General features: G+C 41.3%; 2 protein-coding genes across 7 annotated transcripts in view; one reads left to right on the top strand and one right to left on the bottom strand.

Annotated features, from left to right (window-relative positions):
* LOC139576361 (amyloid-beta A4 precursor protein-binding family A member 1-like) overlaps window positions 1-7,542 on the top strand; it is a 118,905-nt gene extending 111,363 nt beyond the window's left edge. For all 6 annotated transcript variants that reach the window (XM_071402390.1, XM_071402395.1, XM_071402396.1 and 3 more), the window contains 4 exons: window positions 1,118-1,330; window positions 1,826-1,945; window positions 2,175-2,315; window positions 3,304-7,542. In XM_071402390.1, the coding sequence (XP_071258491.1) occupies window positions 1,118-1,330; window positions 1,826-1,945; window positions 2,175-2,315; window positions 3,304-3,375 (546 nt within the window). In that variant the 3' untranslated portion in view covers window positions 3,376-7,542. The remainder of the gene's footprint in view (window positions 1-1,117; window positions 1,331-1,825; window positions 1,946-2,174; window positions 2,316-3,303) is intronic.
* A 472-nt stretch (window positions 7,543-8,014) lies between these two features.
* The window catches only part of LOC139576362 (endosomal transmembrane epsin interactor 1-like), a 68,408-nt gene continuing 51,175 nt past the window's right edge, over window positions 8,015-25,247 (bottom strand). Inside the window, exons 9-10 of the mRNA XM_071402397.1 lie at window positions 17,275-17,597; window positions 8,015-9,750 (exon numbers count right to left, since the gene is read on the bottom strand). Coding sequence (XP_071258498.1) covers window positions 9,391-9,750; window positions 17,275-17,597 — 683 coding nt within the window. The 3' untranslated portion in view covers window positions 8,015-9,390. The remainder of the gene's footprint in view (window positions 9,751-17,274; window positions 17,598-25,247) is intronic.

Genomic DNA, 25,247 nt, shown 5'->3' on the forward strand with positions numbered 1-25,247 from the left:
AGTTCGAAATGAAGTAAAGCAGCAAAGATGTAGGTCTCTCAGACACTGGGATCTCCCAGGCAGGCCTCTGGAGAATTGATCAATTGATTTGACCAGTTCAAAAAACACAGTATCTTTTTAAAAACGTGACAGTGATATGACAAAAAGTCTGAGACTTATTTCCCCTAAAAGAAAAGTGGTCCTCTTTGATGGAGATTGAAAAGTCTCTCTAGTAGTCGGTTCCAGATGATGGAAAGGGAGTTGAGGCAGTGAGCTGAAAATGCAGTATAGCTTGAGTGGAGGGGGCATCGATGGTACAGTCAAGAAGAAGAAACAAAGACTCTTAGTCAGTGCACCACACCTGCTCCTCCGACGTTCAGTTCCTCCACAGAAGCGGCTCCTCCACAGGTACAGGTCCTCCATTGCCGGAAATGTGGCACCCACTTGGGTGGAGGGCATGAAGACTTCATTATGATTAATCTTTTAATGCTTCATTAAAATAACAAATATAAAGGCGCCACACATTGACACTGGTTAGGAACAGTCCCTTTGCCTTCTCTGCCATCCCCGGAAACTGCAAGCAGTTGTCAATCCCAGCAGATGAAACAAAAAAGCCAGTGCTGCATTATTTAAATCCAAATAGTGTAGCTATCAAGCCAAACAAATATACTTTTTATCTGTCCTGCATCTGTGAGTCAAGACAACCAAATGTAAGCGAACGAAACCCAGAGCAATGAAACCCCCCACAAATAAATGTTAAAAAAATACATAAAAAACACAGAAGAAGGTGCCATGGCAACCACGGAAGTACAACGTAGTTAAACAAAACATTTGTTATTAAGCCAAAAGTAGTGAACTATGGCTGGGTTGACACAGGCAGCCCAATTATGATATTTTGCCCAATTACTGGCAAAAGAGCTGATCTAATTGGCCAATAAAACTATTTTAGCAAAAAAAAGGTCCGAATTGGGCTGCCTGTGTAAACGCAGCCTATGTAGAGAGAAGGGTTTGCTCTTTATTTGGGGTGTAGACCAGGTTACTGTAAAAGCAATTTGTGGCAACTGCTGATGTAAAAAAGGCTTTATAAATACATTGAGATCAACCGATTGATTGATTGACTGATTGTGGGTCTCCCCAGATTTACATCGAGAAGCAGAAAGGTGAGATTCTGGGCGTGGTCATTGTGGAGAGTGGGTGGGGCTCCATCCTGCCCACAGTCATCATCGCCAACATGATGCATGCTGGTCCGTCGGAGAAGTCAGGCCGTCTTAATATCGGAGACCAGATTATGTCTATCAACGGGACCAGTCTGGTGGGGCTACCCCTGTCCACCTGCCAGACCATTATTAAGGTAACACACACTCTCTCTCCTCTCTCTCTCCTTTTCCCTCCCTCCCTCCCTCCCTCCCTCCCTCCCTCCCTCCCTCCCTCCCTCCCTCCCTCCCTCCCTCTCTCTCTTCTTCAATCAGTCTGGTGGGGCTACCCCTGTCCACCTGCCAGTCCATCATCAAGGTAACACACACACTCTCTCCTCCCTCTCTTTCTCTCTCTCCTTCCATTAGTCTGGTGGACCTGCCCCTGTCTGCCAGAGTGTCATCAAGGTACTGGAGGACAGGATATCTCTTTCTCTTCTAACTCTCCTTCCTTTATGTCTCATCTATCTCTGCATCCTCTTTCTTTCCTCGCTATCTCTGTATCCTCTCCTCTTACAATGACGTGTTCTCTTTTATGTTAGAACGGGAATGCCAAGGACAGTGCAGTACACACAGCCAACATCTATACTTGTCACCTACCAATTCTCTTATTAGACTAGTTTAATTCATTCTCCACTTCTCTTCTCTCTCAGGGTCTGAAGAACCAGTCTCGTATCAAGCTGAACATCGTCAGGTGTCCTCCTGTTACCACGGTGCTCATCAGACGACCTGACCTCAGATACCAGCTGGGCTTCAGCGTACAGAATGGCATTGTGGGTATCACCAGGGAGACCATGTGTTGTGTGATATCATGAGCCCCAAACTTTCTCGGCATTTGACTTTGTCCTCTTTGCTTTGTGATAATAACCTTCTGTTTGTGTATGATAGTGGTGACTCTTGAAGTGATGGGCTCATGCTTTTGCTGAAACTGAATATAACAGATGTTAAGCTGATTGGCTGAATGTAACTGTCTTTTTTGGACCTTCCGCTGCTCATCCACAGATTTGCAGCCTTATGCGAGGGGGCATCGCTGAGAGGGGAGGGGTCAGGGTCGGCCACCGCATCATCGAGATCAATGGCCAGAGCGTGGTGGCCACGCCCCACGAGAAGATCGTCCACATCCTGTCCAACGCTGTGGGAGAGGTGAGGTCAGAGGGGAAAGGTCATTCTGAGCCTGTAACTGTTAGCTTAACAAAGCATTTCAGTTTTGGTGCTGGACCTTCAACCATTGTTGGGTTAGGTTTAGGGTAGTCTCGCGTAGCCATACCTCCAAAACAGTGGAGGCTGCTGAGGGGAGGATGGCTCATAATAATGTCTGGAACGGAGCGAAATGGAAAACATATGTTTGATGATGTTGCTACCTTTCCCCTTATTCCGCTCCTGCCATTACCACGTGTCCGTCCTCCCTAATTAAGGTGCCACCAATCTCCTGTGCTCCAAAATCATGTCACGCTCCCTTTGGTGATCTGGAGAATTTTGTATTAGCCGAAATGGTTAGTATGGTTCGCAGGATTCCAGCAGCTACATATTAATTGGATGTTACATTTCAAGAACCTTCCCCACATGCCCCTAAATGGGCACTGCATCTTTGTTATGTTTGTCACTGTTTTCAGACCAGGTAAGATATATTTTGTAGAGTTGTTCCTAGTTTGCAACATTGGTGAAAATGGAAGAAAACCTGGAGTAAAAACTGAATTATGGTTTGTCAGAAGTGTGCTCTACACACAAAATCGAGTCGATAAAACTTCTCTGCTTGAAAACTCTACAAAAAAAAGAGACGTTATGAGTGGGCACCTGTGGAGCTCTGCCCAAGCAAGGCATTTAATTCGTTTGACGTGTTGTTAGGCGTCATTGATTTATACTGGGTTTCCACCCATTTTTAGCTGTTTTCTGCCATTGACTTCCCCAGGCTTTCTGTATAGGGAAGCCTGGTTCTCGACGAGGCTACGGTTAGGTTTGTCTAGGGTTAGGGTTGAGGCTAGGCTTAGTCTTGAGCTGGGATGTGGACATGAAGCTAGGGTTGGGGTTAAGGCTAGGATTGTGTAGTTACTGTATATCCATGATCAGCGTGACTCTCATTCTTCAGCTCTCTGACTTTCTTCATCTTTCGTTCTCTCGCTCTCTTCCACAGATCCACATGAAGACGATGCCAGCTGCCATGTACCGCCTGCTAACTGCCCAGGAGCAACCTGTTTACATCTAGTGATGACCTCCCTCTCCTACCCGACATCCGACCTCACCCCCTGATGACCTCACTCCCTGATGACATCACCCCTGACCCCCAGCATCACTGCACCCTCTATGTGTGAGCAACTCCTCCCCCTCCCTCAAACCCCAGATCACCATTGGAGACTGAAGCTTCTTAATCCTTACAAACGGACGTATCACATGCTCTGGATTACTATTTTATCCAATCTGATTGTTTTGCTGTGGAGAGTATAGTTTGGCTGAAAAAGACAGCTTGTTCCAGCCCCTCCCATACTGAGGGTTGCTTCCTGAACTTCCCACTGACCTTCCCTTCATTCCCATGTTTCTTTCTCTCTCTCCCTCTCTATGTTTCTGTCTCTCTATCCCTCTCCCTCTCACTTTCTATCGGTCTCCCTCCCTTCTCTATCCCTCTCTCTTTCTCTCCCTCTCTTTCTCTCACCGGCTGCACTCGTCTGATGTAATGTTGAATACTTCTGTGTTCTCCCACAACACAAACAAAAAGAGAGAGAGTGTGAAACTTGCTGATAAACAAGTGTTACTACTCTGAACAACAAACTCCTATCACTCCTCGTCATAACATGCCATGCCTTCCGTCTAACGTTAATGAATGTCCAAGCAGGGAGGACTTTTCCCGACTCTGGAAGTCCACCAGGAAAGATAAAGAAAACCAAACGTTCCCATCCCACTTTTTTTATTTTTTTATTTTTTTAAGGCTGAAAATTCCAAGTTTCTCCACACCCATCTGTTTTAGTCAGACCTCATCAAGCGAAGGCTACACTATATAGAGCAAATTATTTAAAACCTTCCAAAGGAATTCACATTCCCTTCTGAAACAACATGCAGTCCAGGAAAAACAGTTCTACAAGGCTGGAGGACAGCCTTGTAAGACCGTGTTTAGACAGAAGCCAGCCCTGAAATGGGAGCTTTTGAAAGTAAAATTTTTATTCTACCTATTGCCAGGACAACAAAATAACACGGGTCTAGTTCTCACATGGAATTAGCATTAATAGCAAAACGCTCTCCATCCTCATCTTTCCCTTCAGCATCATCTTGAACTGAAAACTATGATTAGGTGACAACAGAACTCACAACCACTATTACGGAAGGGGAAAAAACAAACATTTGCTAATATTTTTTCAAAATCGGTTCGGCTAATCACATACTATTTCATCAAAACACCATATGTCTTAAGGGTTTACAGTCACTCTGAGACCAGAGCTTAAAGTAAATGCCCAGTGTTTCCAGATTTCTATGAAATATGACCAATAATTACAATATGAGTGAAATGGTTTTCGTTTTAAAATTGGTATGTTAAAAAGTAGCTTTTCTGTGTTGGAATGGTGTGGGCGTACCCCAACAACAGAATAGTGTGGCCGTATACCGGTCATTAAAAATATTCACGCAAGTAGACTGCTGATTGACCAGTTCAGCCTCCTCTAGACAGCTGATTGGCCAGCTCATCCTCCTCAGGGAGATATGTCTATGAGAAAATAGTTTGTTTGAGATACAAGTTTGAGGTGCGGTTTTTGAAGTGTTTTTGTCTACAATTTATGCTTTGGTCACATAGTCAACAACATGATTTGGATATGAGTTAACAGCATATTAACTTTTAAAGTGAGATTTTAACTGGGTGGTTACTTTAAGCCATACGTTACATTTCACATAGGTTGTATCCCAAATGGCACCCTATTCCCTATAGTGCACTACTTTTAAGCAGGGCCCATAGGGCCTGGGTCGAAAGTAGTGCACTATGTAGGGGATAGGGTGCCATTTGGGACGCCACCACAAAGGTTCTGTACTATAGGCTCTGGTGGTGGAATACAGTAGACGCTAAAACTGTTCAGATCCATCTTAGGCTGAGGAGAGATAGCAGAGATCAACCAGATGTGTATAGAATACCTCAGACTTTGGCACCAAACTGAAGTTCAGGATTTAATATTTTTTTGCGATCAGGACAGTTGGATTAGATTGTGTTACAGTACAACCTTAAAAACAACCTGCAATGAAATGATTTTATATTTTCATTACCAAGGATTTTACATTCCTCTGTCTTATTTAATATTTTAAAAAATGTCTTGAATATAATCTGCAATATTTATGCCAGAGTATACTGTAATTCTGTTTATAGGTCATAATATTGCATTTGGATCTCAATCTTTATACTTGAAGGATGCTTATCATAGTACAAGAAATGGGTCATTAGTTTGTTATTTAAAAAACATGATTTATTATTTTTTGATTTTATTTTGTTATCTCGCAAATGTGATGAAATGAAAGTACTTTGAGTCAACATATCTCATCTCTCTGGTGTACATGATTCACAAGTCCTCAAATGTATCTCTGTTGAAGTGGATAGAAGTTCCCCTCCTGTTTATGTTGGGCCCTGCTGCCTTTCTGACTAGAAGTGATTAATGAGGCTACAGTGTTTTGAGACTAGGAGCTCGATTCAATCCTTATCGGCGAATAGCAACTTGACATTTAAAGGTCATTTCTGATTTAGCCAACATATGCAGCATTTACCGTGAATTCAGTCTCCGCGAACGCAGGAATAGTGCCTTTACATTTCAATCGCGCTATAGCGCCGAACTTCGGCGATACGGATTGAATCAAGCCCTAGTAACTAAAGCAAGATGCGACGACTTACCACTGGTAATGAACACGTCAACTATAATGGAAGCATTATTATGTAGTAGTAAATTGATGAGCAGATGCTCTGATTATGGCCTTGCTGTAGGAGTGTCAGCTAATGCAGATGATGGATTGACAATGGGAAGGAATGACTAATGTTGACGTTATGATTCCTCCTCTATAACCACATATCCTCCCTTTCATTGATCTGTCTGGCCTGCCGTATACATTTCATAACCTATTTTCTTCACAATGAGAAATAAGACTCTTCTCACTCTAGCTCTACTCTGGGTCTGTAGCTTACTTAAGAATCAGATCTAGTTATTTTAGAATGTTTTAAAATGTAATTCTGAAATGTCTAGAACTCTAGACAATTAAAAAAAAAAGAATTCCAGGAAGCTTCCACCTTGTTTAACGTGAATGAGCTTTGACCTCCTGCCCAGACATCCTCTCCCTCACTTCGTGTCTCCCGTGTCACTTCCCGCTTGAGACACGCCCCCTCTGGATTCGTGTTTACAAACTGTCATGGGACAGTTTCCGGGTTTCGGAGTGGACACTTATGACGTGTGTCATAATAACACCTCTGTAGGAGGGACACATTCTGTTGCGACACCTCTGCTACACTGACTTGTGGAGGGGACACACATTATGACGCTACACCTCTTGCTAGTTGCTGTTGGAGCACCCTGCCGCCTGAGCTTGTGTGCCAAACGTTGACCCTTCCCCTCTGCCCTACTCTCCCCTCTAAACCATTGATTGTTCCAAATGTCTATTCTATCTCCTCCCTAAATCAAATTTTGGCCTTATTTATTACTGTACTTATGACATTGAACTACTAAATGATACTGAAAAAGTTGTTCCTGTACGGTTGACCACATGATGTTCTAGCATGGTTTATCTATGGAGTCACCGGTCGGTCGGTAATATGCTATATCATTCCTGCTTCTAGTGTGTGTGGTGTGTAATGACAACTTCTTTACTCCATGTTAAACCAAAACCAGCTGGACTACATAATATATACATAAATATATATAAAGGTATATATACTTCTAATGGTTATTTGTGTGTTTGGATTGACCATATAAGCAAGCTTCAATGAATAACAAGTAACGTGAAAAGAGAATACAGACTGATGGCAAGGGCCCTTAACGTGACTCTGAAAGAAGTGGTTTCATATGAACTAGAGATGGAGTTGATTGTGTGAAAAGACATAACTGTACATATTTGACTAGCGCACAAGGTCACAAACACAGTATTGCTATAGACTTCCCCCGCAAGAAAGTTGTACTTTGTAAAGAGATGGGGAGCAAACATGCACTTGAGTAGATGGTGACTGAGAGGTGGGATAACTAGTGTTTATAATGCACTGTCTTGAATGTAATTAATCTTAAAAAAACACTTTCTGTAAGGCTATGGCAATGTTTATTTATTTGCTAGCTTTTCTGTGATGTTACAGTTATTGAACTACATTACCTTACCAGAACTGGAATGTTTGTAACGGTATTTACAACAATAAACTACTTGCAAAAGGACAGTACTGTTGTCACTTTCTTTTTTAAGGAGTGCGGCAGTCCCACTCCTTTTTTTTTTTTTTTTTATTGAAGAGGTACTACAAGAGTGAGAGAGTGAGTCAAAGGGCAGTGGGCCCGATTCGAACCCATGCCGACTGGCATACATGTGTGCCGGGGTCAGCGGCTGTAACCACTGGACCACACAGACCACTTTCTGTTGCCTTTAAAGGCCAGGATTCAATCCAAGGCGTGTTATAGAGCAATGCACTGGACACCCGACAATGTGCCTTTTAAAGGTAATTAAGCTTGGGAACATCCGCAGCATTTACCATGAAATGGCATCTCAGCTAACGTTAGGGACATTGCTTTTAAAATGCACATTGTCGCTGTCCAGTGCACTGCTCTATAATGCGCATTGGGTTGAATCCCAGTCTAAATGATGCAGTTTGATTTAATGAATTGAAGCTAAATGTAGCATCCCAAGACTAAACACCCTTGCATTGCATGACCAGTTTAATTCATATTGAACATTTCAAATGTACATGATTTGGAACATTACAGGCAGCAGGGGTAGAACTGAATTTTCCTGGGTAGATAGTGAAGTGTAGAGAGAGACTCTTCCTTCCATAGACTCTCACATGCAGTTCTCCTTCAAGTTAGGCCTAAATTCAAGCGCGATTGACATTTGAAGGTAATCTTCAATTGAGGAGACATTTCTGGCGTTTACCGCAAATGTGGAAACATTTCCTTTGAAAGATGCATAGCCGAAAAGGGGCGATTGGATTGAATCTAGCTCTTATTGTTCAGTGCAAAATTGCTGTATAGCAGGATCGTGCACAGACTGAAGAAAAAATATTACTTTCGTAATTTCTATCTCGAAATTCATTCTAACTATTTTTGTTTGTTGCATAAGTCTATTTATTTCTGCAACAACACACTCATCAGAAAAATACATGATTGACTACGGGAAAATAGGGTGAGGATACAGCTGATCATTGTTAAACTGCTAGTTTGCTAGTATGATTTATTTTTTACTGATTGTGATCAATAAATGCTCTTAAATTATGAAATAACTTCATAACAGAATATTCACAATCGTCTAGCTCATGATACAGTATATGGCTGGCTAGTGACATGTGTGGATATTTTAGTATATGGTGGTTAGCTACAGACTACCTGTGTTGCTGCTGCATGTATCAGCCAACCAGACCGAGTACTGATGATTATGTAAATCAAGTGGCAGGGCAGACTGGGAAACAGGCACAACCCGGGCGTGCCCAAGCTCCGTACAAGGCAGACCAACATGCGCAATCAACAGATGGGGTGGGGGTGGCGAACTTAACGATGACCTGCGGGCAGTGGGTTCAGAACAACATCGTCAAAAACTGTATACAAAATAACAAGTATACCGCCACCCAAAATGGGACTTGGCGAGTGGGAGGGCAAAGGGACAGGTGCTTGACACAGGTACACTCCTATCTGTGCACATGCCTGCTGTCTAGCCATATGTTCAGTGCCAATCATTTCAGAACAGGTTGTAGCAAAGAATAGTTAATGGGAAATATTCTCTGACGATGCAAACAACATCTGTACTGAACATATACCGGTAAACTTCAACAATATTAGCACAGCACAAATAACAAAAAAACACATACAGACACTCATACACAACCACACACTCCCATGCAGCCTTTCCAAAGGCTAATCCTTGCAGTCTGTGGGACTTTTCTCCACTAGCTTTAGCAGTGGCAGTCCCAAACCTCACCACTAGTAGGAGCACTTCACTTGGAGTCAATGGGCTGTTTTCCCCCAGTGGACCATACCATTATGTCTTCGCTAGGGAGGTTTTGAGATGGGATAACAGAGTTCCATCAGAGCACAGTTTCCCTGAACACCCCTATGAGACTGTGGGGGCGCTCGTGGTGATCCAGGAGTGACCCCGCCCGTGACGTTGACCTAGAACCAACCCTAGAACCCGCTCTAGACCCAGCTCTAGACCAGGACCTGGAGCCAGAGCCACCACCCTGCCTGTCCTCTAGCGGCTGCTGTTCCGCCCAGGTGAAGGTGCTGAGGTCCCCACAGCTCCCGAGGTGCAGCAGCCCGGGTCTCTTCCGGAGGGGCAGGGGCAGGGTCTGGGAGGAACAGTTCAACAGGGGGGCACTGGGTCTGGTGCGGGGCCTGGGGAGGGAGCGGGGCTGGAGGATAGCTGCTCTTTCTGATACTGTGATCACCTGGAGAGGAGAGGAGGATATAATGGTCCAGTTTAAAGGGATAGTTCACACAAAAATTCACACAAATGTATCTCTTCTTATCTCCTCTTTCTCACCTACTCATCCTTCTCACCCCTTCTCCCTCCGTCCTCCACTCCTCTACCTGTTCTAACTGTTCTATATACCTTCTATCTGTTCTATGCAGACCTGGGCAGAAAATAGTTGTATTTTGTAGTTTATTTGAAAATACCAACTTTTCAAATACTTGAAGTAGTCGAATATAGTTTATATAGAGTTTAAACTAAAAGGCAACTATTTTCTTTGATATTCATACAGGTCTCAGAAAACCAAATCATCTTTGAAAGTATTTTGAAAACCAAAAGCTACAACAGTTAGTGGAATTTGTCTACATATTTGTCCATTAGCACATGGTTTGGAGGGCTCTCAAATATTAATCTTATTATAGCATATAGCCTACAATTAAATACACGAGGGACATGGAATCAACTCAAAGTTAGAGTAAACCACTTTTGCAGCTTCAAAATGACTAACAAATATATTTTCATAATGAGTTAAGACACTTAATAGAGTAACACTTGACATCAAGTTCTTATATATAGTAACTTTGTGATTATTTATTTATTTATTTTATATTTTTTTAATAATATGTTTATTATTTTCCAATAAAAATAAAGTAAAAAAGACAGCAATACAAACAATGACATTCATTGTACTGTTGAATGGGATGGCCAGTTTAGAGGACAAAACAAAAGTTAACTCACACATACACAAAATAAAACAAAATCTTATTAGGTGGTACATGTATAAGAAGACAGCATATAGTCATTACAAGCAGTGTAGTTCAGCCAAAAATAAATATTGAGTGGAGTACAGCACAGAGTAGCAGCAGATCGTCAGCCCAGTTATGAAGCGGGACTAGACCATTTATCCAGTATCGGCTGCCATATTTTGTAAAACAATGGACTTCTATTGGAGGTGTTGTATCGAATCTTTTCCATATGGATTACATTCCCTAAATCCCGTAACCACATTTCAAAGGTAGGTACAGTCTCCAATTTCCAAAATTGCAATATGAGCCTTTTGGCTAATAGAGTACAAAGAGAGACAGCTTTCCCCTCCTGGTTATTCCCATCAACTGTACCAAACAGAGCGATCAATGGGTCTGGGGCTAGAACTCTATCAAAGGCCTTAGATAAGTAATCAAAAATGAGAGCCCAGTAAGCATGTAATTTAGGGCATGTCCAGAATAAGTGGGTCAACGTCCCCTCCTCCTGCTTGCACCTCTCACACAGTGGTGAGGTGTCCGGGAATATTTTATGCAGTTTTACTTTTGAGTAGTGTAACCTGTGTATCACCTTAAACTGTACAAGGTTGTGTCTGGCATTCACTGAACTGTGGTTTATATTCCTGAGAGCTTCTATCCAGTCCTCATTTGAGATTTCTGAACCAAGTTCTTGTTCCCAAGCCCTTTTAATGGTGTCTGTGGATACCTCTATGTGGGCCTGTAGCACATCATACAGTCTAGAGACCGACCCTTTTGAATGGGGTTTGACAAGGATCAAGCTATCTAATGTAGGACTATTTGGCTTCATGCCATACTGTGGGATATGTGTCCTTAAGAAATTCCTGATTTGGAGGTATCTGAAAAAATGTGTTGTTGGCATGTTGAACTTTGCCTGTAATTGTTGAAATGAAGCTAACTGACCATCTATGTATAAATTACCAATTGTTGTGAGCCCCTTCTCCCTCCACTGTGAAAACACCACATCATCCAATGCAGGGTGGAAAGCATGATTCAGGCTAATCGGGCTGTCTATGTAAACAGTGGGTATGTTAAGAAAATCCCTAATCTGTTTCCAGATCCTAAGCGTATGACAAATGACTGGATTGGAGTCATAAGTGGCTTTTTTCACATATGATGGGCTATTAACAAGTGCAGGGAGTGAGGAACGTTGACAGGAGGCCTGCTCGATCAAAAGCCATGAAGGCATATCCTTCTGTCTCATCGCAGGTAAACTTTCCCTCCAGAAAGACACAATGTTCAGATTAGCAGCCCAATAATACAGTTTGAAGTGAGGAAGGCCAAAGCCCCCCTCTATCTTGTACTTGCATAAATGCTTCTTTGAAATTCTGGCTGCCTTGTTATCCCATAAAAATGGAGTTACTATTGAATCCAGTTTCTTAAAATAGCTTTGTGGTATGAAATTGGGTAGACATTGGAAGAGGTAAAGAAACCTGGGTAGGACAACCATTTTAATAGCGTTTATACGACCAACCAAGGAAATAGGCAGAGTTTTCCAGAAATCTATATTTTGTTTAAGCTGATATATTTTCATGTCCCAATTCACTTTCAATAGCTGGTCAAGGTCTCTTGTCACTACAATGCCAAGGCTTGTGAACTTGTCCCTCACTGTTCTAAACGGGGTAGATTGCAGAAATTGCATATCCACAGGCCGTGATATTGGCATCAACTCACTTTTTTGCCAGTTTATCTTGTAGCCAGAGAAGGAGCCGAATGTGTTTATCAAGTTAAGTAATGGTGGAATAGAAGTTTTAGGCTTGGACAAAAACAAAAGAACATCGTCTGCATATAGGGAAATTTTGTGCTGTGTGTCTTTTATTTTAACAGAAGCTATATCGGCACATGCCCGAATGCGAGTAGCAAGGGGTTCCATGGCTATAGCGAAGAGAGCAGGCGAAATAGGGCACCCCTGTCGGCACCCCTTGAACAGGCGGAATGACTGCGACATTTCCTGATTGGTTACCACGGACGCCATTGGGTGTGCATAAATAATTCTTATCCAATTAATAAATTCCTTTCCAAATCCGAAATGCTCCAGAACCGACATCATATACTTCCACTCAATCTGATCAAACGGCTTCTCTGCATCAAGAGCTATTACCACTGCCTCAACTTTATGATCATGATACATTACGTTGAAAAGGCGTCTCAAATTGTAGTATATATGTCGGCCCGGGATAAAACCTGTCTGGTCAGGGTGTATGATGTCGGAAATATATTTTTTCAATCGGTTTGCCAATATCTTTGTCAACACCTTGTTTTCTATGGGGAGTAACGACACGGGGCGATACGACGACATCTCCATCGAATCTCTATCTTTTTTCAAGATCAGGGCTATTGTAGCCTCATACAGTGTTTGCGGGAGTTTGGTATTTTCTTTGGATTGTTGAAACATTCGCAGCATAAGTGGAGATAGACTAGCGCAGTACTTCTTATAGAATTCTATTACATATCCATCGGGCCCAGGGGCCTTGCTGTTTGGAAATTGTGCTATCGCTGTGTTAATTTCATCTAAGGTTATCCCTGCATCGAGTGCGGCAGCTGCCCCCCTGTCTAGTTTAGGAAGTTCACATTCAGCGAGAAAGCGTTCCATAGTTTGTGGATCAGTACCATCGCATTTTGATTGGTATAGCTCTGAGTAAAACTGTGCAAAGCATTTATTAATGTCCTGCGGATCTGTTACTATTTTACCCTTCTTGTCTTTTATTTTGTGAATAGCTCTAGATGCTTGTACAGGCCTTAGCTGTCTTGCTAATAATTTATGTGGTTTGTCCCCCAGTTCAAAATAACTTTGTTGCGTTCTAGCAAGTAAAGAGCCCACCCGTTTCGAAAGGATGGTATTGTATTCATACTTTAACTTTGTGATCTTCTCAAGGACTGTATACGAGGAATTTGTCCTAAAAACGTTCTCCTGTTCCCCTAACTCTCTTTCAATTTCTCTCAGCCTAGTATTGGCACGTTTCTTCCTCTCTGATGTATAAGAAATAATGTAACCTCTAATCACAGCCTTTAGAGATTCCCAAAGGGTGGAGTCGTCAACATCCCCCGTGTCGTTAGTACTGAGGAAAAAGGCAATCTGCTCCTTCAAATACTGACAAAAAGCCTCATCTTTCAACAGGTATGCGTCTAAGCGCCACGGTCTCCGACCTGTCGACATATTGTCGAGTTTCAGCACCATGGACAGAGGAGAATGGTCCGTAATTAGAATGGGGTGATAGGTAACCGACTCAGCTGCTGAAATTAGTTTGGAGTCCAACAAAAAATAGTCAATTCTGGAATATGATTTATGAACTGATGAAAAGAAAGAAGAATCCCTGTCTGTTGGGTGCGTCAGTCTCCAAATATCGACAATGTTAAGGTTTGTCATCAATGTATTTAGACAGACACTGGCATTTGATTGTTGAAGTGACCTTGATAGCTGTTTATCTAAAAGAGGATCTAACGTACAGTTAAAGTCACCTCCAACAATAACACTTGTATCCGAGATATTTGGTATGGCCTTAAATACCCTTTGAAAAAATAATGGATCATCGAAGTTGGGTCCATATAAATTGACCAAGGTTATTGGTTTTGAATTCAGTGTACCAGCCACAATAATATACCGACCATTAGGATCTGAAATCGAGGTTGCGTAAACAAAAGGAATGTTTTTCCTTATCAGGATTGCTACCCCTCTCGCTTTTGCATCAAAGTTAGACTGGTATATCTGACCGATCCAGCCGACTCGTAGCTTGGCCTGCGCGGAGCGTTTAATATGAGTTTCTTGAAGAAGCACTATGTCAGCACCCAGTGATTTAAGATGAGAAAAAACCTTAGCTCGTTTCACGACATGCCCTAATCCATTACAGTTCCAGCTGACTATCTTTATTCCACCTGGTCTACTCTGTGCTCGGTCACTATGTGGCATTTCTTATTTTAAAGCAAATTGCTGCTGTCATACAAAACCCAGAAGAAAAACGTCCCGCCGTGCGGGAGCTTGTCATGCCACCTGTACTAATAAACGTGAACATAAAACACAGACCCCATCCCCCCTCCCGTCCCTTTACTGAGTGACTTCCCCAAACGAAGCACTCCTTGGCTAACACACAAACCTTAGGGTGTCTAGACATAAAGCTTGAACTAACTCGTCGTCTATAGATGCTCCGCATATAAACTAATATTAAATAACACTTAACTTAACTCTCACGTTAGGGGGTGAGTGGCGCTAAAACATGACATGCCAAACAATGCTATATTAGCCACAACATCTCACCTATCATATAAGTCCCAATTTCTGATCTTCTGATCGAAAAGACATAGGCCGGAAATTCAATTCACACACATTCCTGGCCTGTATTTGGCCATTTAGCCTGCTGGCACAGCCGTTCTGTATCCTCAGCCGGGGAGCTTGCTTGTCAAGAACAGATCGGCCTCTTTTGCGTTGTCAAACGTACGTGTTGATCCCTCGACTGTCACCTTAAACCGGGCTGGGAAGAGGAATCCATATCGGATGTTGGCCGCCCTGCATTTGTTGCGTACCTCATCATACTCTTTCCGTTGGTTCCTTACCTCCAAGGTAAGATCTGGGTAGAAAGACACCCTGGCTCCGTTGTAGTTATGGGGGAACTTTTGACTAGCCAGCTTGAGGATGAGATCCCTGGTGTGGGGATAGTGCAGCCTTACAATGAATGGCCTTGGTGGCCCGCCCTTGGCCGGCTTCGTTGCCTGTGCTCTGTGTGCGCGGTCGATCAGGATGGCCGTTTTGAAGTGTTCACTCCCCAGCAATGCCGGTATCAGCTCCGAGACAAATTCAGTGGGTTTCCCTTTCTCAGTGTCCTCCTGGATCCGACATATTCGGATGTTCTGGCGTCTTGAATGCGACTCGAGCATTTCCAGTCGGGCCTTCAGGGTTTTGTTGTCATTTTTGAACGCTGCGCACTGTTTCTCTATGTCCTGTAGCCTGGCCTCGTGATCGATTGTCGTCTGCTCAACCTCGTGCACCCTTCCCTTAGTTGCCTTCACAGTTTCGGCCAAAGTCCCAATACTCTTTGAGATATCAGCCAACCTTGTGTCCACCTTCTTGCTTAGTGCGTTTATGGCAGCCAGTATGTCACTTTGAGTAGGATCTGTGGGGAACTCTTGGAAGCTAGCCTCTTCAGCTAGCTCCTCGTGGGTCGGCGACGTTGAAATTGGTTCGTTGTCTATCTCATTCCAATTATCTTGTTTAGCGCCCCCTTTTTTGTTGCCTTTTCCCTTTGTCATATTTGTTTGAAGTTATAGGTTGTGAGAGGTTAAGATAAATATTAATTTGTTTCAAAATTGAGCGGAGCTCTAGCAATGCACGTCTACTCCATAGCACGCTCTCTAGCGCCCCCAAAAAACAACTTTGTGATTATTACAATAGCAACATTGTTGTTACATATGACTTAGGAAATTGCTTTATAATTGCATAATAATGGATTTATTACATAAGTGGAATAAGGAACAGTCACTATTCCTCTCAGCTCATTATGCAATTAAAATACAATTACCAAAGTATTATGTAACAACGTGCTAATAACATGTTGCTCCAAAAGTAATTACAGCTTTATTACACAGGCACAAGAACAGTTTAATGTTAAGTGTTACTGAGAACACTAACAGTAACAAAATATGGCTAAGTGTCGAAGGAAACAGAATATCCCATATAACAAATATCAACTACAGCCAAGGTAGAAAACGTGTTAGTTTGTATTCTGAGTAAACTATCCCTTTAACTATGTTATAGTGTGTGTTTGAAATAAGCAGATGGATAAATAGGTTAGAAGTTGATTTAGCTAAGAATTCAACTTGATATTTGCAATGTTTTCAAATGGCTTTTGTATTTTCGGGTATTATTAAGTTAATTGCAGCTTTTTACCTTTTCAGTGGCATGTTGAAAGAGTCATACAGTAGTTGAGCGTCACAACGTATTTATACTTATCTTAGCAAAATATAATTGGTTAATTCAGCGTTTCCAAAACTCTGTCCTAGGGACCCCAAGGAATGCACAAGCTGATTCAAATGATCAAAGCTTGATGATTAGTTGATTATTTGAATCAACTGTGTAGTGCTAGGGCATGAACCAAAATGTGCACCCCTTGGGGTCCAGAGGACCAAGTTTGGGAAACCGAGTCTGGGTTGAGTGTCACAACTTATTTATACTTATCTGTACAAAATATAATTGGTTAATTGGTTTGACTTGATTATGAACACCTGGGGCAATAGACATTCAGGAGAATAGATATTTACAGAATGTTCAGATAGAAAAGTATTGTGTAGATCAAATATGACTAAGATAGATTGGAGATTGTGTTAGATATTCATTCTATTTAAATCTTCAACATGCAGTGGCAGATACAGCCCTGCAATTAGTTGAAGCCAGCAAATCCAATAGCTTCATAAGATCTGTATTAAAATAAAATAAAATAATATAATTAATAATATATTAAATATTTAATAATATATTAAATAATACAATAATATATTAAGAAATATTAAGAAGTTGTGTTCTCAGAACTGTATTTAAATAGTTTATAAAAAGTATTAACTTTCTGAGATCTGCATTGAAATAGTTTTATAAAGTAAAAGTCCCCTTCAAAGTAACTATTTGTTCCCCCATTTATTTATTTTTAAATTATAAAACTATAGTTGTCCCAGGTCTGGTTCTATGTAGCCTCTACCTGTTATATGTAGCCTCTACCTGTACTATGTAGCCTCTATACCTTTTCTATGTAGCTGGCACAGCGTACGGCCTCCTCCATTTGTTTCTGGTCAGAGCGCAGCACGCTGCGGATGCTGTCCACCAGTTCCTGGACCTCGGGGGTCAGGCTGCAGTGGGCCGGCTGCTCCAGGAACCTACTGACCAGCTGCTGGGTGTGTCTGTAGCTCTGGTAGTCCACCATGGAGGAGGGCCGGGGCCGCCGAGGGCCTCTACCTCCCTGCCGGAGGGTCACTGTCTGGGTCCGAGAGAACTGGGCGGCCAGAGCGGACTGGGAAGTCTGCGTTGAAGTCTGGGTGGTCTGCGTGGCCGCCTCACAACTTAATACTGAGGAGGAGAGGGTGGTAGGGGCTTAGTGTGTCTGTAGACTGTCATGCAGTGGGGCGTCTGTTGGAAGCGTTAGCTATGCTTCACAGTTTAGCAAATGACAGGGTTACCGCTATCCTTATGAGGGAGAGACACACACACACACACACACACACACACACACACACACACACACACACACACACACACACACACACACACACACACACACACACACACACACACACACACACACACACACACACACACACACACACACACACACGTCTTTATTGCAGTCATGCTGAGTAGATGATCAGATCTCACTTCTAACGAATCAAACACGACATTAGCCTATGACAAAGCATTCTTCTAAGATATCACAAGTGACTAGTGAATGGTCAGTGATGACTTCACTAGTCTAGGTGTGCGTCCTAAATGACACCCTATTCCCTAAAATCCATGAGATTGATACAAACCTGTGAGGATCCAATTACGTATGTCAATACGAAGACCAACACAGCAGTAAACCTACAAGTGGCCCACGCATCTGGTAAGAGAGAAGATTATATTGTACACATTTGTCTATATTAGGTTTCAATGTCCTGTACAATTTGTGTTTTTAGTGAAGGACTTAATCTGTGTCCGGGACACCGGAATTATGAGTTTTTGATGTCAGTAACTCCACTCCACCATGTTCAGCCCCTGCATCATGTTCAGTTGCCACAACCTGACCAAAGAGAGACAAGCTACAACTACTTCTTGGCCAGCTAGATGAGTAATAAAGTGTCAAATGTGTGTGTTAATGTGTCGGGTGAAAGTAGATTTAATTTCTACCCGGTACGGTACCTCCTATGTGTACACGCGCTTGCATGTGCACAACTTTTTTTTGGGGGGGGGCCTAAACATATGCTACCAGAATTACATACAGAATCCCAATTAATTTAATAGCATCTATGTGGGCCTAGTAGTAAAGATTTGTCATTTAACTTTTCAAATGTATTACCTTTTAATGTGGCAATAACATAACCAGTCATGATGTTTTCATCTGAATATCAAATACTGAAAAGGTTCCTGGAAGCCTGGCTACCTTCGCACGTTCGTCCACTCTAAAATAATTTCCGCATCCATAGAGTGCACTGGAAAGAGACGTCTGTAACAAAAGACCAAAAAGAGTAATGAGGAGGAACTTCTTGATGCACTGAAAGCCATTAAGTCATGGAAAACTCAAGGGTTGGAAGTATACCAAACCTTTTTTGATATACTCAGAGGACCGTTATTAGCATGTTTTAACCACTCCTACAAAAATGGTAGATTAACAAATACTCAACAAGAAGGTCTGATTTCATTATTACTGAAACAAATGGTAAAAGATCCGGTCCATTTAAAAAATTGGAGGTCCCATACACTTCAGTGTTGTGATGCAAAAATTCTAGCAAAATGCATAGCGCATAGAATTAAAAAGGTATTGTCGGATATTATTCAAACTAATCAGACAGATTTTTTACATGGATGATACATTGGAAATAATATAAGACAAGTACTAGAAACAATCAAACACTATGAAAAATCTGGGAAAACAGGCCTGGTATTCATAGCTGACTTTGAAAAGGCTTTTGATCAAGTACGACTGGAATTTATATATAAATGCCTGGAATATATCAATTTTGGAGAATCTCTTATAAAATTGGTTAAAGTTATGTATAGTAACCCTAGATGTAAAATAGTAAATAATGGCTACTTCTCAGAAAGTTTTAAACTCTCAAGAGGAGTAAACCTGGGTTGTCTACTATCGGCATTATTATGGCCATCTAAATATTAGCTACTAAAATCAGATCCAACAATAATATCAAGGGGTAAGAAATCAAGGGATTAAAAACAAAGGTGTCATTGTATGATGATTCATGCTTTCTTTTAAATCCACAATTTGGATCCGCCCACAGCCTCATAGAGGATCTAGATACTTTTTCTAACCTATCTGGATTACAATCAAATTACGATATTACTATATTACGTGTTGGATCACTAAAAATGACAACTTTTACATTACTGTGTAGTTTACCAATAAAATGGTCTGACGGTGATGTGGACATACTCGGTATACATATCCCGAAAGAAAGAAATGATCTCACTACAATACATTTTAATAGAAAGTTAGCAAACATAGATATGATTTTGCTACCATGGAAAGGAAAATACCTGTCTATTTGTGGAAAAATCACCCTGATTAACTCTTTAGTCATATCCCAGTTTACATATTTGATTATGGTCTTGCCTACACCTAGAGACCTGTTTAAATTATATGAGAAAAAAATATTCAATTTTATTTGGAACGGCAAGCCAGAAAAAATTAAACGGGTATATTTATATAATTCATATTAATTCGGAGGGCAGAAATTATTCAATATTAAAGCATTAGACCTCTCACTAAAGGCGTCAGTCATACAAAAGTTATACTTAAATCCAAACTGGTTCTCTAGCAGATTAGTAAGAATATCTCATCCCATGTTGAAGAATTGTCTTCTTCCCTTTATTCAGTTAACAACCTCTCACTTTCGGTTATTTGAAAATGAAATAATCTCCAAAATATCGCTATTTTTAAAACAAGCCATAGATGGTTGCAATTTCAGTTTAATCCACGAGAAAAGACATAACAAATAACAGAACAAATATTGTGATTATATCATAAATAGGACTGGTGGAGTTGTCACACATGCAGCTAACATAAATATATGGAAATGTCTGCTCTACCCAAAATTACAACCATCTAATTGCAGCATTACTGCAAAAATGGAATAGGCAAGTGGAAGGGGGGAAAAGTTAGGAACTTGTCTGTTGGCCCTGCATTAAAGACCAAAATTGGTTAAAGAAAACATGAGTTATCTTGAATAAAAAAGTATACCAGTTTCATTTAAGGACTGAAAAATTGCTAAATAACTTTTTTATGTACCGATTCCATGGCACATGGTTTATGAACTGATAAGCAAAACAACACTGGATTCAAAACTTTGAATTTTTTAAATTTCAATTATTATACAAAATTATTGCAACCAATATAATATTATTTATATGGGGGATACAACCATCCCAGCTCTGCAGATTTTGTTGTGAAGAGACCGAATCATTAGATCATTTGTTTTGGTACTATCCATATGTAGCTTGTTTTTGGTCTTAGGTCCAGGAATGGTTGAAGAAGTGCAACATTTACCTGGAGCTAACTCTGCAGATAGCAATACTGGGTGATTTGAAAAGACACAGTCAATCGATCAATGATATAATAATACTTTTAGCAAAAAAATATATATTTTGTTTCAACATCACAGCATAGTTGAAAAATATATTGCAAATATATATTTTTTAAATGGATGGTGTTAAGAGATAGATGGGAGATTAAAAACAACAAGATAACTAATGTAAAATATACTGTGTCCGTAAAATGTATATAGATTCAGAACTTTTGTGAAAGCACAGTTAAAAATATATGGCAACATAGAAATCGAACTGGATGGTCTTCAGAGATAGATGGAAGGGTTGAGAGTATCTGAATGATGGGATTAAAAACAAACAAAAGATAACTATTGTAAAATACATTGTGTCCGTAAAATTTATATAGTATGTATAAACTGGAAGTAGAAGCCTAAGTGTTGTTGTCCATTTGTTTATTCCAATTAGGGCAGGGGTGGTAGGGTTAGAGGAAAATAATAAAGGAAAATATATTTTTTAAAGATACGTACAGTTGAAGTCAGAAGTTTACATACACCTTAGCCAAATACATTTAAACTCCGTTTTTCACAATTCCTGACATTTAATCCTTGTAAAAATTCCCTGTCTTAGGTCAATTAGGATCACCACTTTATTTTAAGAATGTGAAATGTCAGAATAATAGTAGAGAGAATTATTTATTTCAGCTTTTATTTCTTTCATCACATTCCCAGTGGGTCGGAAGTTTACATACACTCAATTATTATTTGGTTAAATTGCCTTTAAATTGTTTAACTTGGGTCAAACGTTTCAGGTAGCCTTCCAAAGCTTCCCACAATAAGTTGGGTGAATTTTGGCCCATACCTCTTGACAGAGCTGGTATAACTGAGTCAGGTTTATAGGCCACCTTGTTCGCACACACTTTTTCAGTTCTACCCACAAATGTTCTTTCAGGTTATGTCGATATAGGACTTGCTTTACTGTGGATATTGATACTTTTGTACCTGTTTCCTCCAGCATCTTCACAAGGTCTTTTGCTGTTGTTCTGGGATTGATTTGCACTTTTCGCACCAAAGTACGTTCATCTCCAGGAGACAGAACGCGTCTCCTTCCTGAGCGGTATGACAGCTGTGTGGTCCCATGGTGTTTATACTTGCATACTATTGTTTGTACAGATGAACGTGGAAAGGCACAGTCAACTTAGTGTTTGTAAACTTCTGACCCACTGGAATTGTGATACAGTGAATTATAAGTGAAATAATCTGTCTGTAAAATATTGCTGGAAAAATGACTTGTGTCATGCACACAGTAGATGTCCTCACCGACTTTCCAAAACTATAGTTTGTTAACTAGAAATTTGTGGAGTGGTTGAAAAACGAGTGGTAATGACTCCAACCTAAGTGTATGTAAACTTCTGACTTCAACTGCATATACAGTGTCAAGAAAAAGTTTGTGTACCCTTTGGAATTACCTGGATTTCTGCATAAATTTGGCATACAATTTGATCTGATCTTCAACTAAGTCTTAAACTAATAACACACACATTATTATATTTTTCTTGTCTATATTGAATACATCATTTAAACTTGTCACAGTGTAGGTTGGAAAAAGTATGTGAACCCCTAAGCTAATGACTTCTCCAATAGCTAATTGGAGTCTGGAGTCAACTAACCTGGAGTCGAATTAATGAGACGAGGTTGGAGATTTTGGTTAGAGCTGCCCTGCCCCATAAAAAACACTCACAAAATTTGAGTTTGCTATCCACAAGAAGCATTGCCTGATGTGAACCATGCCTCGAAAAGGGAAAGGGTTACAAAAGTATCTCTAAAAGTCAGTCCACGGTAAGACAAATTGTCTAAATGGAGAAATTCAGCACTGTCCCTAGGAGTGGCCGTCCTGCAAAGACGACTGCAAGAGCACAGCGCAGAATGCTCAATGAGGTTAATTTAGAAGAATCTTAGAGTGTCAGCTAAAGACAGAAATCTCTGTAAGATGCTAACATCTCTGTTGACGAGTCTACAATACGTAAAACACTAAACAAGAATGGTGTTCATGGGAAGGCACCATGGAAGAAGCCACTGCTGTCCAAAAAAAACATTGCTGCCTCAGGGCCAGGACAGCTTGCTATCATCAACGGAAGAATGAATTCCCAGGTTTATCAAGACATTTTGCAGGAGAATGTACTGCTATCTGTCCGCCAATTGAAGTTCAACAGAAGTTATGTGATGCAACAGGACAACAACCCAAAAGACAGAAGTAAATCAACAACAGAATGGCTTCAACATAAGAAAATACGTCTTCTGGAGTGGCCCAGTCAGTCCTGACCTCAACCCGATTGAGATGGTGTGGCATGACCTCAAGAGAGCGGTTCACACCAGACATCCCAAGAATATTTCTGAACTGAAACAGTTTTGTAAAAAGGAAGGGTCCAAAATTCCTCCTGACTGTTGTGTAGGTCTGATCCGCAACTACAGAAAACGTTTGGTTGAGGTTATTGCTGCCAAAGGAGGGTCAACCTGTTATTATATCCAAGGGTTCGCATACTTTTTCCAACCTGCACTGGGAATGTTTACATGGTGTTCAATAAAGACATGCAAAATAATAATTGTTTGTGTGTTATTAGTTTAAGCAGACTGTGTTTGTCTATTGTTGTGACTTAGACAAAGATCAGATCAAATGTTTTGACCAATTTATGCAGAAGTCCAGGTAATTCTGAAGGGTTCACATACTTTTTCTTCCCACTGTATATACAGAGCCTTCGGAAAGTATTCAGACCCCTTGACTTTTTCCACATTTTGTTAGGTTACAGCCTTATTCTAAAATGTATTAAATCGTCTCCCCCCCCCCCCATCAATCTACACACAATACCCCATAATGACAGAGCAAAAACAGTAAAAAATAATAATAAAAGCCCAAAAAATGAAAATAAACCGGAAATATCACATTTACATAAGTATTCAGACTCTTTACGCAGTACTTGTTGAAGCACCTTTGGCAGCGATTACAGCCTCGAGTCTTCTTGGGTATGACGCTAAAAGCTTGGCACACTTGTATTTGGGGAGTTTCTCCCATTCTTCTCTGCAGATCCTCTTAAGCCCTGTCAGGTTGGATGGGGAGCGTTGATGCACAGCTATTTTCATGTCTCTCCAGAGATGTTCGATAGGGTTCAAGTCCGGACTCTGGCTGGGCCACTCTAGAACATTCAGAGACTTGTCCCGAAGCCACTCCTGCGTTGTCTTGGCTGTGTGCTTGGGTCATTGTCAGGATGGAAGGTGAACCTTCGCTCCTGTCTGAGGACCTGAGCGCTCTGGAGCAGGTTTTCATTTGTACTTTGCTCCGTTCATCTTTGCCTCGATCCTGACTAGTCTCAGTCCCTGACGCTAAAAAACATCCCCACAGCATGATGCTGCCACCACCATGCTTCACCGTAGGTGCCAGGTTTCCTCCAGACGTGACGCTTGGCATTCAGGCCAAAGAGTTCAATCTTGGTTTTATCAGACGAGAACATCTTGTTTCTCATGGTCTGAGAGTCTTTAGGTGCCTTTTGTCAAACTCCAAGAGGGCTGTGATGTGCCTTTTACTGAGGAGTGGCTTCCATCTGGCTTCCGTCTGGTAGGTTATCCCATCTCCACAGAGGAACTCTAGAGCTCTGTCAGAGTGACCATTGGGTTTCGTGGTCACCTACCTGACCAAGGCCCTTCTCCCCTGATTGCTCAGCTTGGCCGGGCAGCCAGCTCTAGGAAGAGTCTTGATGGTTCCAAACTTCTTCCATTTGAGAATGATGGAGGCCACTGTGTTCTTGGGAACTTTCAATGCTGCAGACGTTTTTTGGTACCCTTTCCCAGATCTGTCCGTCGAAACAATCCTGTCTCGGAGCTCTACGGACAATTCCTTCGACCTCATAGCTTGGTTTTATACACCTGTCAGCAACGGGTGTGGCTGAAATAACCAAATCCACTAATTTGAAGGAGTGTCCACATACTTTCGTATACATAGTGTAAATAGCCTACAGTTTTTTTGGCATCTTTGTTTTAATTATTGTCATAGGCTCATGTTCAATATTTATTTTGCCGGTACTACTATTTCAACCCTGGTGTGTACGTGCGTGTGTGGGGGGGGATCAGCTAACAGTGCACTCCAATGAAGGGAAAGCAATTCACTTTTTTTCTCAACTCTGTATGAAAGGACGGAATAAGTTTAACTCCAGCTGGTACTTCTCCTAAGAGCATAAAACCTGGGAGAAGAACAGATGTCTGAAGAGGGTAGCAGACCTGGTGATCAAAAACAGCAGAGGGGAACAGGTGTGTGTGTGTGTGTGTGTGTGTGTGTGTGTGTGTGTGTGTGTGTGTGTGTGTGTGTGTGTGTGTGTGTGTGTGTGTGTGTGTGTGTGTGTGTGTGTGTGTGTGTGTGTACCCAGTTACATCAGGGGTCCCAAAAACAACTCTGTTAAGTGAAATTAACCATTAGAGG

The sequence above is a fragment of the Salvelinus alpinus genome, chromosome 5 (assembly GCF_045679555.1).
Source record: "Salvelinus alpinus chromosome 5, SLU_Salpinus.1, whole genome shotgun sequence".
Classification (NCBI taxonomy): Eukaryota; Metazoa; Chordata; class Actinopteri; order Salmoniformes; family Salmonidae; genus Salvelinus; species Salvelinus alpinus.